The 18,180-nt window shown below is 34.4% G+C and overlaps 1 protein-coding gene across 35 annotated transcripts in view; it reads left to right on the top strand.

The window, feature by feature from the left end:
* The window catches only part of LOC122682510 (sarcolemma associated protein), a 149,721-nt gene that overhangs the window by 99,134 nt on the left and 32,407 nt on the right, over positions 1 to 18,180 (top strand). For 7 of the 35 annotated variants that reach the window (XM_043885283.1, XM_043885261.1, XM_043885263.1 and 4 more), the window contains exons 9-14: positions 128 to 268; positions 1,267 to 1,404; positions 2,405 to 2,573; positions 2,663 to 2,713; positions 3,204 to 3,254; positions 7,680 to 7,742. In XM_043885283.1, coding sequence (XP_043741218.1) covers positions 128 to 268; positions 1,267 to 1,404; positions 2,405 to 2,573; positions 2,663 to 2,713; positions 3,204 to 3,254; positions 7,680 to 7,742 — 613 coding nt within the window. The remainder of the gene's footprint in view (positions 1 to 127; positions 269 to 1,266; positions 1,405 to 2,404; positions 2,574 to 2,662; positions 2,714 to 3,203; positions 3,255 to 7,679; positions 7,743 to 18,180) is intronic. The other 28 variants (XM_043885291.1, XM_043885293.1, XM_043885274.1 and 25 more) reach the window with 7 other exon arrangements.

Raw genomic sequence — 18,180 nt, 5'->3', positions numbered from 1 at the left:
ATACAGAGTTGACGTAATTTCCGTTTGGAGGTACCTTAATATAGAACTCAGAGAATATCACAATGTGTTATTTTTTTCAAATGGTAAATACTTAATAACTATAATTTTCAATATTTTTTAATCCTAGAATCAAACAGAAGATAGTTTACGGAAGGAACTTATAGCATTACAGGAGGATAAACACAACTATGAGACTACAGCCAAAGAGTCCCTGAGGCGGGTTCTTCAGGAGAAAATTGATGTGGTTAGAAAACTTTCAGAAGTTGAGGTATTTCAACTTAATAGATACTAACCAAGACTATAGTTTTACAATTTTAGCCTAAAAGTGCTAGCATTTCAAGACATTTCAAACTTGGGTATTAGTATATAGCTAGGAGGTTTTTCCTGTCTTATCTGGTGGGAAGGAGCAGTATGCTGTTTTCATTTTAGGAATGCTTAGCGTAGCCACGTGAGTTCTGGTGCTTATGGTCCCTAGTCAGTGATTAAGGGAATAAAAGCCTAACCAGGGAATTTTACTATTTCTGTTTTAGTTAGATTTCAACCTCCACACAGTGGACCATGATATGTGCCAGGGAATTGATCTCCTTTCATATAATTTTGTTTTTCTTCCGATTGAAGATAGTCGGTCTTAAGGCAGAGAGCTCCACCACTACTCTTAGCTTCCCCATCCTCCAGAGAGGAAAATTGTGCCTGAAAAAAAAAAAGAAGAAGAAGAAAATTGTGCCCGGAGAGGGTTACTGTTTCCTTCTCCAGGGGCTCTTCCCAACCCCAAGATCAAACCTGGATCTCCCGCATCACAGGCAGATACTTTACCGTCTGAGCCTCCAGGGAAGCCCAGTCTCTGTAATCCCCAATCCCAAAGTGACTGATTCACTGTCAGATCATTAATATGATGTGCAAAGAAAGAAGAATGATAATTGTCCTCTAATTTTGTTGATTGTGTGCACATTATTAAATATGCTTTTAAGAAGTGATAGGCTTAAAATATTTTCAAGGCCAAAAGTCATACCCCATGAGCTTTAAGAAGTGTGATTATATGAAGGATCAGCCTCTCCTCCTTCCACGTTTCATTTTTCCAAGTTCTTTGTATTTTCTGTTTTAGCATGTACCTGAAGTAGATTGAAATTCTTCTGCTATTTAACTCAACCTTATATAAAGTCAAGTGTAGATTCTGATTTAGAACAGTCCATAGAATTATAGTTTGTATAAATTGAATTTAGAATGTGCATTTATTCTAAATCAGTTATCTGTAAACTTGAATTACAGCGAAGTCTTAGTAATACTGAAGATGAATGTACCCATCTGAAAGAAATGAATGAACGGACTCAGGAAGAGTTAAGAGAATTAGCCAATAAATATAATGGAGCAGTTAATGAGATTAAAGATTTATCTGATAAATTAAAGGTATGTATTTCTCAAACTGGAACTATATAAATTAATCCCTAACATGCTGAATAGCTTAAGAATTTAGATATTGCTGAATAGTTGTTGATGGAAAATTTGGTAATGGTTTGAATATATAGTATAAATCAGTTGACATTTAACCCAAATCCCATTACCAGTGATAATTAAAAGTTTGTAAAAGCTGACATATTTCCTTTGGATGAAAGTAAATAATCAGTAGTTCATAATAGGCATTTTAAAATATATAACAGTAAATAGATAAGAGTCAGCAAAACCCAAGATACTCAGACTTTTGGAAAACTAGAACCTGCTTTTCTTTAAGGTGTCTCAAATTCAGGGCCCAGCTAAGTTAGTGCTGGAGCAAACCCATAGAGAACCTTCACGTGATTCCTTCCAGGAGGCCAAAGCCTATGCGTGGACTGCAGCTCCCTGTGCTGTAGGATATTTAGGATGAGGACAGACCAGACCACATGTAATGCTATGTTGGTCCTGTAAAATGTTAGAACTGACTTTGTGAAGACCTGTTTTTATGTAATTCACACCATAGATTGAGTGGCCGGAAGATATCCATTTGTTAACAGAAGACCAGAGCATACCTCCTATTCATGTGAATGGTTAACCTACATAGCTTTAAATATTAGACTTGTTAAAAAGAGGTCATTTTAAAAAGTGCTTGATTCCTTTAGCTAAAAGTAATTTTGTTTAAAATTTCAGAATAAGCTACATTGTAGAACTTATAAACTAATTGAAACAATAGTAATTTCAAGGAAAACCATACTTCCCTCTTGAAAAAGGTGCTTTTCATTTTGACCCTTGTAGTCTATGTATGTATTATGTTTGCTTGCTTGCTACAAGTTTTTCTCTCGGAGTTGATACTGAGGGATGACTCAGTGCGTATCACTGACATCATTTATGTGAATACAGGGAGTCCTGCTTTAGACATCTTAAAACAAGGTCAGATTTTATTAAATAGCTGGATTTTCTTTTTCGTTTTCAACAGATAGCAGAGGGAAAACAAGAAGAAATCCAACAGAAGGGACAAGCTGAGAAAAAAGAATTACAACATAAGATAGACGAAATGGAAGAAAAAGAACAGGAACTTCAGGCAAAAATAGAAGCTTTGCAAGCTGATAATGACTTTACCAATGAAAGGCTAACAGCTTTACAAGGTAAGTTAGCTAATCCAGAAATTGATTTGATTTAATTTTTTCTTTCTTTTTATCTGTGAAATATCTTTTTCTTGGGCTTTTATTTACAGTACGGTTAGAACATCTTCAAGAGAAAACTCTTAAAGAATGCAGCAGCTTAGGTAGGTGTCACCAAATTTCTTACTTAAAGCTGAATTTTTATCATTAAATTTTTGTTTGCTATCTCACATTGTGTACTTGCTTTCTTTATGAGGGATGTTTTACATATTAGGTGTAAAGTATCTACCCTCTTTCAGAAAATTTCCTTTAAAAACATGCTTGATTGCCACCAGTGGGCACCATTGTGTAGTCTTTGAAATGAATGAAATTTATACATCTGAGATGGTCTGCTTTGAGGTATTTAAATAAGAAAAACACATGAACAGCAGAATCCTTTTTCTCTTGAGGTTCATCGAAAGGTTACTAAGCAGTTGTAGCTTTTTTTCTAAGATGATAGAAAATGGCAAGTTGAACCCTTCTTGTAAAAATAAAGTTAAACTGTTCAGTCAGTCTTAATGTCACTAGGAATACAAAATGCCATGGTTACACTTGAGACCAGTTTTAAAGTAACACTTTCTTTGATCAGGCAATGATACACTGTCTTAATCCTAGGGATACAAGTTGATGACTTCTTACCTAAAATAAATGGGAGCACAGAAAAAGGTAGTGTAAAAAACTTAAATATTTTTCTTTCATGATAGCCTTTTACCATTTAAGCAGGATAGAGAGGTCAGGGATTTTAGATTTTAAGTGTTTGGAGTGAAAAGCGTGCTGTTGATAGACTGTTAAATCCCATCTTTTAAAAATCAAGCTTCCTTTTTTTTTGTAATTCTTAATTCTGTGAGCTGTGGTTAGATGTCCCTTGTTATATGGCAATTTCAGTTATTGAAGTAGTAAGATTTTAATAATGTTCAACTTTAGTGTTGGTTTATATAACATAGTATAGCTTCCCCTGCCCTCTACTATATTTTCAGAGACGATACCACCATTTTCTTCCATCAAGTACTGCTTTATGGGCATAATTGGCCCCTGTTTTTTATATTTGTGCCCTGCCCCCTTCCTGGCCAAGAGTTTACTTAAAAGTCCAAAAAAGAAACAAAAATAGAAAAGAAAAAAAAAAAGTCCAGTGAGTCTTTGGATGTGTCATCGAAACTGCTCTCTTTATCTGTCTGTTTCATCAATCAGAGAAAAGGGAGTCAGTCATGTATGCCATCTGAAAAATTATTTTGTTCTTGATATCCGATCCTTCTTTCTGGTTAGCTAGGGTTATCTCTTGCCACAAATGTATGACCACTTTTAGTTTTCCTACTGCAACATGGGTTTTCTACTCAATGGTTTCTATATTCCTTCAATCATGAAGATTTGTCCTCCCCTCCCCACTCATCCAACATTAACTGAGCACCAGCTATATGCCAGATCCTGCGTTAGATGCTTAGAGTACAAAATAAATAAAATTATTTTCTGTGTTTACAAATATATGTGTCTCTCAACTCAGTTTTTATGTATAGAAGATGCCAAGGTCAGTACCCAAAACTTCATACTAAATAGTTTTTCCATGTATCAGGGGATATCTTTATAGTTCTTGGGTGGCATCTAAACTCTGATAAAGTTAGGAGGTGCTTTTTTGGTTTGTTTTGGTTTGGTTGGTTTGTTTTTAATCAGGAAGTGGAATAATAGGCTCAGGTAACCATGTATATGTGAGGTGTAAGATCAAGAGCTAATATTCCATGTATAATAAATCTTGAAACTCTAAATTTAAAAAAAAGTTTCATCAATTGTTGTTATTTGACTATTTTATGTATGCTTTGTAAAATAACATTGACATTAAAATTTCAGTTTCAGTTTCAATTTGAGACCTTTTAAAGGTGTAGTTTATATTCATTGCACCATTAATTTAGTAAACATATGTAAAAAGACTTTATCTTCATCTTCTAAAAGCTTCTCATTCTTAAGTGAATTTATATTTTCTGTTGTTATTTTGCTCTTTTTTCTCTTTCTGGCATATACTCTTCTCATTCAAATCCATCACCCTTTTGACTTGAGCATGTATTTTTTGATAAAGCTAGTGTTAATTCAAGCTGGGAGCAATATGTTTCTTTAGTTAACAATCTTTTTATGTACACTAAACCATCTTTATGCTATTTAGAGTTGTCAAATTACAGCTTACAGTTTTTTTCCAATTCTAGTTTATTTAAATGAGAAAAGCTGTAGACAACTCCTTGATTTAAAACTGAATAAGATATTAATGTTTTGGATACCTTAGGGTACTCCTGGCTATGATTATTTTTCCCTTGCAGGTGTTAGTGCTAAATAGAGTAGTGTGTGAGTGACTAATAGAATATCTTTAAAGAAACTGAGTAGTAAATATCTGGATAAGCACAGAAGCTTCATATTTAGTTACAGAGTAGATTACAGATAAGATGGGTCTATTCTGAATCATTTATGATATAGTTAGAGACTAATTATCAAGTATTCAAATATTGTCAAAGTCTGTAGTTATAATGTGCTATTAGATATAATTGTAACTAAAATTACTCTTTAAGTAGTAGAGGGAGAACCAAGTTTAGTTGTAAGAGAATATTTCAAAAATGTCTGGAGAAGTTAAGAGTAATAATACTTCTCCAGTAAACTCATTTTTAAGATTACTTAAATCTAAAGTAGCAGCTATAAGCACAACTTTGTACTATAATTTTTAAAATGTTACCAGTAAGCATATTTTGAATATATCTTAGGTGGTATTTAGAAAAGTGCTGTCTAATAGAACTATCCTGAGTGCCACATACATAATTTAAAATTTTCTGTATTAAAAATACAATAAAGAATAGCTAAATTGTTAATAATATATTTAATAATACATTTACTTTAGCCCACTGTATCTAGAATATTATTTCAATATGTAGTCAATATTAAATGATTACAAATGAGTATTTCACATTCTTTATTCCTTAGTAAGTTCTTGAGGCCTATAGATATTTAATTTATGCTGACAACACATCTCAATTCAAACTAGCAACTTTTTTTTAAGGACTCAGTAGTCACATGTGGCTAATGGCTACTGTATTGGACAACACAGGTCTAAAAAATTGAAAAACGTAGGTAACCCATGTATAAATAAAACACATTTTGTCTGGTGATTCCTATTATGTTTCTGTGTCTACTTTTTCTTTGCATTCCTACTACCCTCTTTAGTATCACAGGACACCATCACCATACCTCCTGCCCCCACACTTCAGTATCTGATTCCTGACTCCTGGTTTAGATGATCAGTGACATCTTTTATAGTCTTGGCAAAGTGAATTCCCTAGGGCTTGATTTCAAGTAATGAACTGCTAAAAGTGTCATGATCCAAATCATTTATATGCACTACCTGAAAGACTTTTCTCTCATGTGTGAAAGTCACATGTATATTTATCTTTTATATTAATCTTGTATTTAACCTAAACTAGTATAGTAGATATTTTAATGTAGAATCATATAGTCAGATCAGAGTAGGTAAAAAGTTTGATTTTTGGCTTGGTATGTGATGGTAGATTGTCCTGCGTTCATAAATTTCATCTGAAGTCTTGTGATGCTAGTTTGAAACTCGGTTTCAAATATGTTTTATACAGTCCTTTAGTTAGGCTAAAATTTAGTTTTACTGAGTTTTCATATTTAACAGTGATATTGTATAGTTTGAATTTTGAAAATGTTGTCATAGCTTACATAGGAAGTACTTTTTTTATTTAACTTTAGATTTTTTAAAAATTTTGAATTTCTATTGCAGTTAGGCTTTTTTTTCTTCTTGAGGCTATATTGTATCTCTCTATATTAATAATATAACTGTATGCAGCTATACAATTATATAAACTATATATAACTGTGTATGTATATATATAAATAAATATAAATAAATACATATGTGTATATATATAAATAAGTATATATATAAAAGAGCTGGCCTGACTTGGTGACTGAACAACAACAACAAATAGAAAAATATATATTTGCATACCATGTAGCTAGATAAAGGATAATGAGAGATTTGATGATGAGTAATGATAAATAAGAAAGCTGTCAGTATAGATGTCAGGAAAGGCTGTCCAGTGATCAGAGTAGGAGCTGCCTTTGCAGCAAAGTAGAGATGATGAGGTGAGGCCAGGTGAAGAGAAGAGAAGCTTTACCGTCAGTCTGACTCACTGTCCTTGCCAGGTTTTTGTGCTTCTACACCGTCAGGATGGTCATCATGTTGGAATGTATTTTTAACACTTGAACTTCCAATGTCTGTTTGGTAGTTTTGAAAGATATAAATATGTACTTGAAGGATGTTATCCAGATTTAGAAGTTGGCTCTTTGAATCAAAGTAATTAAAAGTTTACTGGAAAAAAAGGGCTGAAACTTTTATTAGACTATGTTTGGTTTTGATTCTCTTTACATATTTGGGAGAAAAATGTATTTAATCTGAGCAAAATCATTTACCAAGATTCTTATTTTAAAATGTACAGGCATTGTTTTTAATCATTTAGGCAGAGGTAAACAATGTAGTGATTTGATAGTATATGAAGTATAGATTAAGTGACTCAAGAGGAAAGACTACTTGTGAAACGAAAGTGTAAAAATTAAAATATTGTATCAGTTTCTTTACAACTTTAAGGCATTATTTTATGGTATTCTTAAAATATTTACTTTTTTGCCTCTTACCTTAGATGAATAACTTTGAATAGGGACTGTTAGGGAACAGTCATTTGAAAACCAATTCAGTAAGAAATATAAAATTTTTAAATTAATGGTATTTATTAAAATCACATGGAAAAATGCATTTTGAAAGCGGGAGAAGCTTTTTAAAGCAATATATGACAATGGTGTTCTTGAGCTATTTGGATAGAAACTGCACCTTTAAAAGCTAACCATTTGGGGTACAAATTAAGATTAAGTAATTACAGTTTTCACTCATGTAACTCCAAAATATGTCTGCTATTAGATATAGTAAACTTTGATTACTTACTCAATTACCCATGTTAGTGCAAACGTTTTGGTTTTCCTACCTTTGCTGTTGGTTTTCAAAAACAGCAACAAAGACTATATCCTTAAAGGTGTTTCTTTCTTTATTAGAGCACTTGCTTTCAAAGAGTGGCGGGGACTGCACTTTTATTCATCAGTTCATAGAATGCCAAAGTGAGTACAGAGTATTTTTCACATTGATTTTAATTAAGTCAGGGTCTAAATTGAAAAATGAGAGGAAAAATGAAGATCTTCATGTGTTTGTTATGGTAGCAGTGCACAAAGGCCATCTTCAGACAGCAGTGATTCTTTACATGCTGTTTCTGTTTCTCTCTTGTGAGAAAAGTGTTTCTCTTACATTTGCTTTCACAGATGGAGGTGAGCATTTCATGTTCCTCACAAAAAAAAAAAAGATGAAGTTTCAAACTTTTTAATTAAAAATCATTATTGAATGGCGAATAAAATAGAATGTCAAGGAACTAAATGTCTGGCTGCTTAAGAGACAATAATAACGTTCACCTGTTTTACTAAAGTTCTACTCCTATCACAATTTTGGATTTTGAGTTCTTGGACAAATTTATTAAATGATTAGATGATGTCACAAAAATAATGATTTTGTTTGGGCATTAGGATAGCAAGAGCTTTCTAAGAGAAGAAGTAGTAATTGATTGTCCTTCAGTGTGACACGTGCTGCCTACCCTGAAGAAGTTGTACGAGGCTGATTTTAATAATATTTTAAAGATAGACTGGTTGGCTTTTGAGGTGATGTAGACCTCTGCTGAATTCTGAACAAAAAAATTTGTGAAATCCCCCTTACTTGAAAATCATGTGACTGCTTAAATCTGTAACAATGACAAAGTTGTCTTATTCTCTTAGTTTCTTAGTAACAATTAAAGGTCACTATGTGTAGTAAAAATTTATTCATGAAGTTTATACTTTTCCCTGTCAGACTCACACTTTGTCAGACTCTTTTTTTTCTTCCTGTTTGCTCTCTCTCTTTGAAAGGAGTTGGTTTTCCAAATATTTCTGAATTCAGTTGATGGGTGTGCACGCATGTATGGTTACTCTCCCACCCTCTGCTCCCACATCGCCAATCTGAAGAGCATTCATGGAATATAAAGTCACACCTGGTAATTATAGCAGGCACAAATTCAACAGATCAAATATTATACTCCTTAGAGTTGCTTTAAGGAAAGGTGAAATTTCATTGAATTGTTTTAGAAGAACTGTGTTTGTCCATTTTAGAGATTATAATATTGAATGTAAGCTTAATACAACTTTGAGCCAGATTCTTAATAAATATGGCGTGTTTCTTTGTTCTTTAACAGTTTTTTCATGAAGCAAAGATTAGTGCATCTTTTTCTTACCTTCTGTTTACTAAATCCCACTTTTATAGGCAGTTGACACTGGGATTTGGGCAAAATAATTGGTACCCACTAAAACCAACTAGCATATATGATCTAAAATATAAATCTTTAGGAGGATTTTATACTTAATTTTGTTACATGTGACCATTTTAAAATAAATTATTTTTATTTTCAACTTTTTGGATTCATATTTGAACGTAAAGAAATAAGAGCAGAGAATTATCAAAATAATGTTTATTAAGCTACAGTTGGCAAAAATAATTTAAAGTATTACTAAAAAAAGTATTATTATAAAATGTGTAAAATGTGTAGCTTTAGTTTTTTTTTTATTTTTTATTTTTTTTTGTAGCTTTAGTTTTAACACAGAGCAGTGTTTGTTTTAAATAAAGAAAAAGATGTTTGGATATGTTTTATTGAGTCATAGTTATGGAGATAAACATTCAGATTGAACAGAAGTTATATAAATTCTGGATTACAGCTATCTCTTCCATGGGGATATCAGCCAGTAAGATTATGTTTACACAGAGTATGTAATGGCATGGGAAAATGCTAAATGCGCTAGGTACATAGAGGGGGAAAATGAGAATATAAAACCCTGTTTTTGTGGACGAAGAATGAACCAAAGAACAGAAAAAATAAAATACGAGCATTCCTAGACATTTGAATCCACTGAGTTCTTAAGTATAAGAAGTTTGGGTTGTGAGTTCAGCTAGTTAGGGGTATACTTGTTATCTGAATCCATTTGATTTCTGAGTTTCCGTGGCAAGTAGCAAGAATTTGATTAATGAGAATGCCCATTGTACCTCAGATTTTCCAAATCTGTTTGGCTCCTTAAATTTGGATAGCTGGAGCTGGCATAGTAAGGGTCACCTCTGGTTTGATTTGTTCTCATTTCCATTATGTTTTGACATTTTTATTGTTTGATGACAAGATGCCATTGTAGAAATTATTCTGCCATAATAAGTATTATGGCAAGCAAAGCAAATTCAGCAAAAATCTTACTCAAGTGAACTTGTGAAACAATTTTGGATCATTTTTTTTACAAGCACACATAACCTTTTTTGCCATTATTTTCTTTAATAGGCATCCTGAACTGATTTATAGTCTTGAACAAGAAGCATTTATTCTGTGAGCAGTAATACTTTATATTCTTGTTTCCAGTCTTTTAAAAAGTGAATATTAAGAACCTGGCTTTCATTATTTACTGTGCTTGTATCCTGTATATTCACTTGATGTTTTAAAAATTAGAAAGCAAAAAATAAATAAAAATTAGAAAGCAAATAGTTTAGTTTCGTAGGGGTTATCATGCCTATTTTAAACATATTGACAAGTTTTTTTCAGTTTGTGTATGACTCAATAAGAGAACAATTTGGTTGTTGGCTCTCTCTGTTTATAAGGTGATTTTGAGGAAATTAAATGAGTCAAAACACACTTCAATTTGTTTTCCTTTTATGGTAAAACAGATTATGCTCCTTTTAATTCTCTTGTAGGAGAAAAGCTTTTAATCTCCAGCACAGAGATTGGATTTTGGACAGATTTAAATATAACCTTCTGCATAATTCCAGAACTGTGAAGTAAAATTTCAGTATAAAAATACATCATACAAAATCTAGGATAAGTAACATTAGTAAAACTTGCTATAAAGTTCTAGCAAAGTCTCTTCTTCAGAGATTGAGGCATGAAGTTTGGTTTAAGCAGAACTCCACATTCCATGTTCCCTGCAAATTGTAGTCACTCAGGGTTTACCATATAAACTTGTGTGAATACACTGAGAGCTCTGTGTGCTTGCCAGACATACTTTCTGGGTTAAAAATACACATCCTGTGAATTCATTTGCTTGATTAGCTCATGTGCTCAGTGAGAGGATGAAAGGTGAAAGGGAAGCTAGGGATGTAGAGACTCGCCATCAGCTGGTGGGCATGAAGTGAAAGAGAGCCTTCTTTGGACTGCTGCCCGCCTCTTTGATTTCTCTTGCTACTGTTTGTCACAGCAGCTGGATGCCAGAGAAGCTTTGCTGAGATCTGCTTTATGGAGACAAACTGCCCCTTCCCCACAAAGACATCTCCGTTTTGATGGTGGAGTTAGAAGTTCCATGAAATAAGCCTCATGTCTTTGTATTCTTAAAGAATGCTTTCTATATGACTTAGTAGTTTTTCTTTTTTCTTTCTTTTTTTAAATTTATTTTTTGGCCGTGCCTCTTGGCATGTGAGGTCTTAGTTCCCCAACCAGGGATCAAACCTGTGCCTCCTACATTGGAAGCATGGTCTTATCACTATACTGAAAGGGAAGTCCCAATAGTTTTTACTATTGTTAGGCAAAAGTCATTCTCTTATTTCATAGTTTATTTCTACTATTTCTACTTGTTTATTTCCTAATTTAAAAAGTTTTTTTCCCCTCCTTGCCTCCCATCCCATTTTGACATTGCAGTCACAATCTGTGTATGATTTTCTCATTCCATCCTCCTTTCTCTTAGGGCTTTGCTTTGACTCAGAAATTGCCTTATTTGGAGTAATGCTTTGAATCTCTGATGCTCATGTGATTGTTTACTTTTCATCACTCTATGATATCAGCCTCTCTGAACAATTTCAGGCTTATTCTGATTGCATATTGTACTTGAAACAGTTTTAAATTTTCATCTTTTAAACTGTTGTTTCTCTAAGCCAAAGCAGTTTATTTATGACAAAGAATAGAAAACGCTTGGTGTGGTTCCCTGTTCTTATTAGTTAATGTTCCCATTACAGGAAAGTCTTGAGTTTAAACTAGCTCATTTTTCATTTGTTCTCAGAGTAGTTGTTCAATTTAAGGTATAATGGAAGGTTTTTATTTGTTGTTTACTTGTACCAACCATTTCCCCAGTCAGCTAGCTTTCCAATATTTCTGCCAGATTTTCTCTCAATATAAGTGCACAGAAGATAGTCTTAAATTCATGCCAGTAATGTTTTGATACATAGACTGTTCCTTTAAAAAAAAAAATCTATTTCTGTATTCTTGAAATTGGTTCATTTAATTTTAAATCTATTCTTGAATTTCAATCTTCTTTTCTCTTTTTTCTTTATTCTTAGGTTTTAAGACAAATAGCTTTTAGAACTGTTTTTATAGAAAGACTATCTTCTACAATGGGACTTGCTTTAAGTAGTTTTATTTTGCTGCAGAAAGTAATAACCTTGTGAAAGTCTGTATTATTAAAATTTGCAACCTCTCAGAAACAGTCTTTGCAGTAATAATAAAGCTTTCTTTCTACTATGTGAGCTGCTGTTCTCTGAAGGGAAATAAATTGTCAGCTTGATGTTGAATGCTACTTGTTAATTTTTACATTCTTTTTAAAAAAATACTTATTTATTTGGCTGTCTTGGGTCTTAGTTGTGGCATGCAAGCTCAGTAGTTGTTCCACATAGGCTCTGCAGCATGTGGGTTTTAGTTGCTCTGTGTGGGATCTTAATTCCCTGACCAGGGATCAAACGCGAGTCCCATGTATTGCAAGGTGGATTCTTAACCATTGGACCACCAGAGAAGTCCCCTGGTTATATCTTGATGTTAATTCTAATCTCAGTTCCTTAGCTGTATTTCCCTTTAATGACCTTCTAGGTAACTTTAGCTCATTTTTATTTGTGATGTTTAGAGTTGGATCAAAGGAACATTTATGTGAATTCTGATTTGATCCCTCATTGGCAATATGATTGTGGGTGGTATGATCTTTTCAAACCTCAATTTCCTCTTTTATAAAATGGGATGGTAGTACCTATTTCATAGAATTATGAGAAATGAGACCGTTTTTACTAAGTGCTCTAAGTAATGCCTGATATGCAGAAATACATGTTACCTAGAAGGTAGAAAACTTTCTAGGGAGCATGAGGCAGGGTTTGGAAGATCATTGTCAGTGGGATCTTTCATGTTGAAAGCTTCTTTTTATTTCCAGTTTCAAGATAGTGAAAGCTAATTGATGTAGCTTTATTGTTCCTGTTAACGAAATAGGTTTCTGATAATCTAGCAATTGTCTAACTTTTAAATTACCAGTATACATGCCATTTAAAAGATTTGGTCCAAGCACTTATTTTGATGCCCTAGTCATACATACCATTATTTTTTTATAATGAAACCTAACTTTGAGGTTTAGAAATACTCTCCAAGTTAGCATTTATTCTTCTACTTTTCTGTTTAAGGTCCCTAGGGAACTGACACCCATATCTGATGGTCAGTGCTGTTTGAGTTTATCTGCTGTTTTCAGTTGGTTGTAGCTGTCATGTGAGGAAAGTGGCTCTTAAAGAACTAGGCACAGCTGTGCTTCTGTTAAGCTGCTTTTGTTTGCATGGTTTCTCATTTTCATTCTGTGCCACATAGTAATATAGCTACTATGTCATATATTTTTATCAGCCAAGAAATAAATTTGGTTCTGTTCTATTCAGTCTTTGACAATATTTGATGATTTTTTACAGTTCTATCATGTTTTCCGACTATACAAAGTGCTTTGGTGGTGGTTCTCAAATGTTGTCAAACTTACTAAAACCATCAGTTCTACTTCTTGGTAGGTTGTCTGCAGAAAGGCATATGTATATGGATCAGGTACAGATTCAAGAATGTTCACAGTAGTTCAGAACTGGGGAAAAAACCCAAAAGATTTTCAGTATTCAAATAGGTTAAAGAAAAAAAAACCACTGAGGAATATAGGATGAACAAAGTTCAAAAGCACTAAAATTATATTATTTAGTCACACATATTTGAGTAGTATGACTATAAAGAAATGTGAGAAATTAGGTACGTAAAAGTCAGGATGGTGCTTACCTTTATGGGATTGGAAAAGCAAATGTGGAAGGCTTTGGGGGTGGTGATTAGGTTCTGTTTCTTAATTTGGACTATACTCATACAGATGTTTTCTCTTTAAAAGAAAAAAAGACTATATTAGCCTATCCATTGTGTTTTATGCACCTTCCTGGATGCTATGTTTTATACTAAGTATGCTTTAAAATAGGGGAAAAATGAATAATTACCTCTGTAAAGTAACACTCAAAAAGAGGGAGTTTATTTTAAAAAAAGATCTTTTTTATCTTTCAGTTGTGCCACAGGAAGCAGTTCTTTCAGCCCCTCAGTTATCATTACGAGGGAGTTTGTGTTTTGCCTCTGAGAGGTCTCTTACTTCCAGTGATCCTAAATAGCTGAGATCTCCACCCCACGTCTGAGAACTAGTAGTCAGAAACCTTTTTGAAAACAATAATCTTTTCCTTAATATTTTAATTGCAGGGTACTAACGATTCACTGGATCTGATCATATAATCTTAAATACTTTCAGTAGTGATAATAGCAGCAGGTAATTATTATTTAGCACTTAATGTTGATACTGTTCAAAACTTTTTTAATGTATTTAATACTTAGTTTTTTAGAATGAGGAAAGTATTCAAATAATTTTTTAGAATGAGGAAAGTATTCAAATAATTTTTCCAAGTTTGATCTCTTTAAAAATAAACGCCTAATTTATTCATCCAGCAAGTATTATTAAGCATCTTACAATGTATTTACCTGGCATTATTTTAGCTTTGTGGTGTATAGAAATGAACAAGACACAAATAGCTTTGCCTTCATGGAATTTACATTCTCTTGAGAAAAAAATTAATAGGCTAATAATATGTCAAGTAGTGATAAGCCCATTGAAGGAAAAAATGGAAGATTATAAGGCAGTGAAAGTGAAAGTCACTCAGTTGTGTCCAACTCTTTGCAACCCCATGGACTATATAGTCCATGGAATTCTCCATGCCAGAATACTGGAGTGGGTAGCCTTTCCCTTCTCCAGGGGATCTTCCCAACCCAGGAATCGAACCCAGGTCTTCCACATTGCAGGTGGATTCTTTACCAGCTGAGCTACAAGGGAATCCAAAGAATATTGGAGTGGGTAGCCTGTCCCTTCTCCAGGGGATCTTTCCAACCCAGGAATCTTAACCAGGGTCTCCTGCATTGCAGACGGATTCTTTACCAACTAAGCTATCAGGGCAGTTCAGTTCAGTTCAGTCACTCAGTTGTGTCCGACTCTTTGCGACCCCATGGACTGCAGTACGCCAGGCTTCCCTGTCCATCACTTAACTCCCAGAGCTTACTCAAACTTATGTCCATTGAGTCGGTGATGCCATCCAACCATCTCATCCTCTGTCGTCACCTTCTCCTCCTGCCTTCAATCTTTCCCAGCATCAGGGTCTTTTCAAATGAGTCTGTTCTTCGCTTCAGGTGGCCAAAGTGTTGGAGCTTCAGCATCAGTCCTTCCAATGAATATTCAGCTCTCATTTCCTTTAGGATGGACTGGTTGGATCTTCTTGTAGTCCAAGGAACTCTCAAGAGTCTTCTCCAACACCACAGTTCAAAAGCATCATTCTTCGGCGCTCAGCTTTCTTTATAGTCCAACTCTTACATCCATTCATGACTATTGGAAAAACCATAGTTTTGACTAGATGGACCTTTGTTGGCAAAGTAATGTCTCTGCTTTTTAATATGCTGTCTAGGTTGGTCATAGCTTTTCTTCTAAAGAGCAAGCATCTTTTAATTTCATGGCTGCAGTCACCACCTGCAGTAATTTTGGAGCCCCCAAGATAAAATCTGTTACTGTTTGCATTGTTTCCCCATCTATTTGCCATGAAGTGGTGGGACCGGATGCCATGATCTTAGTTTTCTGAATGTTGAGTTTTAAGTCAACTTTTTCACTCTCCTCTTCCACTTTCATCAAGAGGCTCTTTAGTTCTTCTTCACTTTCTGCCATAAGTGTGGTGTCATATGCATATCTGAGGTTATTGATATTTCTCCCCACAATCTTGACTCCAGTTTGTGCTTCATCCAGCCCAGCATTTTTCATGATGTACTCTACATATAAGTTAAATAAGCAGGGTGACAATATAAAGCCTTATAAATGTACTCCTTTCCCTATTTGGAACCAGTCTGTTGTTCCATGTCCAGTTCTAACTGTTGCTTCTTGACCTACATACTGATTTCTCAGGAGGCAGGTCAGGTGGTCTGATCTTCCCATCTCTTTTAAGAATTTTCCACAGTTTGTTGTGATCCACACAGTCAAAGACTTTGGCATAGTCAATACAGCAGAAGTAGATGTTTTTCTGGAACTCTTTTGTACCTATCAGGGCAGTAGGTACTAACAAAAGTGTTATGTGGGATTTGAACAGATTTGGGATTAAGCTGAGTGAGTTGTACATGTGTCTGAGGAAAGACTGTGTGAGATGGGGAAAAACCACATGAAAACCTAAGGCAAGTCTAAAGGAGTTTTAAAATAATAAAAATGCCTTTAAGAAATAAGTAAAAGGCCAGATAGTAAGTATTTTAGGCTTTGCATGTTAAAGGGTCTCTTTTATAAGTACCAACTCTGCCATTGTGGTGGAAACCAGCCATGGACAATATGTAAATGAATGAACCTGACCGTGTTCCTATAAAACTTGGTTTACCAATCAGGCAACAAGCTGAATTTGGCCCTGTGGGGCCATAGTTGGCTTGCAGACCTTGTAGATCATGGTAGGGACTTAAAATTTTGTTTTAAAGATGATAGAGTTTTGAGCAATAAATTTCTCCTAATGTGTGTTTATAATTTTTTGAAGAAGGTAGTACTTCAGTCTTCTAGAGAAAGATTAAAGTGGCTTTTAGAACCTGTGTTTATTTTGTTTCATTATTTGCTATATTCATATAACAAGCATTTGTAGAACCTGTATTATGTGACACAATTGTGTTGAGAAATTATTAATAAGATACCTCCTGCTTTCACTAGACCTAAAAGATTTATCTTGGTAATCCATGAAAAATACCTGGCACTATATCTGATGTATAGTATTTGAAGTAATGAGTATATTCTTCAAAGAGTTTATAGTATGGTGGTTAAGATGGACATAAATAAACCTATGCAGTATAGCTTAATAGAGACAGTAATGAAGAGTTAAGGAATGGGAGAGAAGAGATACCAAATTCATCCCAGAGAAAGGAAGAGAAGTTTTTGTGGGGTGAGATAAGCTCCTGTGAGATTTCTGGGTGAAGATGTTTGAGAAGTAGTTAGGCATCAGGGTTTTGGAATGTAAGAGAGAGAGAACGAGACGAGGCATCAATATGTAGAAGTTGTTTAAGTGTAGCAGGTAGTTAATGCTATTAAAATTTTTTTGAGATCTCAGAGACTAATTTCTTTTTTCTTGCTTGATAGAACTATAAAAATCTGTACTCTGCTTTCCCCCAGTGCAGACAATGCTGCATTGGAAATCTTTGTACAAGCCTCTCTCTTTCCAGTGTGATGTGCAGAAGAGAGGTTGTGGCGTCAAAGGGCCTAAACTTTCAGCATTGGGATAGTTCCTGCCAAATTGCCTCTAAACAAAATAATCATACTGATTTACACTTCCCCTGAAAGGACAGAAAGCTACTCATTTACCCACCCCGTCTCAGTCAGTACTGAAACTCAGTAGATCGCCAGCCTGATGGGCAGATAATGTCGTGGTATTGTGTTAGTGGGTAGACCGTGGATTTCTCAGGTTTACTAGACATTTGCATTTCTTGGCCTGTGGCTGTGTTCCTGTTCTTTTCCCTTCTTTCCCCTGTGTTATTTGACTTTCTGTTATTAACTTTTGGAAGGTGTCATATCTTTGTTTGCCTTCTTCACAGGCCCTTTCCTCATTCCTTGCTTTGTTTTTTGCTATGACTGCCTTCTGACATACTGTTTATTTCTTTATTGCCTGCCTTCCCAGCACCATTAGAATAAGAGCCAGAAGGGCAGGGATTTTGTCATTTGTTCATTCTAATGTTTCCAACACCTGGGACAGTGTCTGGCACATAATAGTTAATGGTTAATGGTTCAATGAATGAATGAAGTGATTAATAACCTTTATCTGTTATTTGTTTTTCAAACATTTTCCCATGTTTGCACTTGCCCTTTAGCTTTGTTTATGGTGAGTTTGATCATGTAGAAAAATTTAACTTATATGAGATCATACCTATTAGTTTTTCCACACATGACTTTTGAAGTCTACAGTTTGCCTACCCCCTTTTTACCCCTTTATTCCCTTCATTCACTTCTCCCAGCTCCCACTCCCCACCTCTGCAAACCACCAGTCTGTTCTCTGTATCTATGAGCTTGTATGTTTGTTTGTTTTAAGTTCTACATATGAGAGAGATCATATGGCATTTGTCTTTCCCTGTGACTTCCTAGCACTGTGTTAGCACTTAGCACTGTTTTAGCACTTAGGTCCCCCCGTATTGTCACAAATGGCAAGACTTCATTCTCTTTTTAT

The sequence above is a fragment of the Cervus elaphus genome, chromosome 24 (genome assembly GCF_910594005.1).
Source record: "Cervus elaphus chromosome 24, mCerEla1.1, whole genome shotgun sequence".
Lineage (NCBI taxonomy): Eukaryota > Metazoa > Chordata > Mammalia > Artiodactyla > Cervidae > Cervus > Cervus elaphus.
Note: the sequence above shows the minus strand (reverse complement) of the source record. Positions and strands in the feature narration are given on the sequence as shown.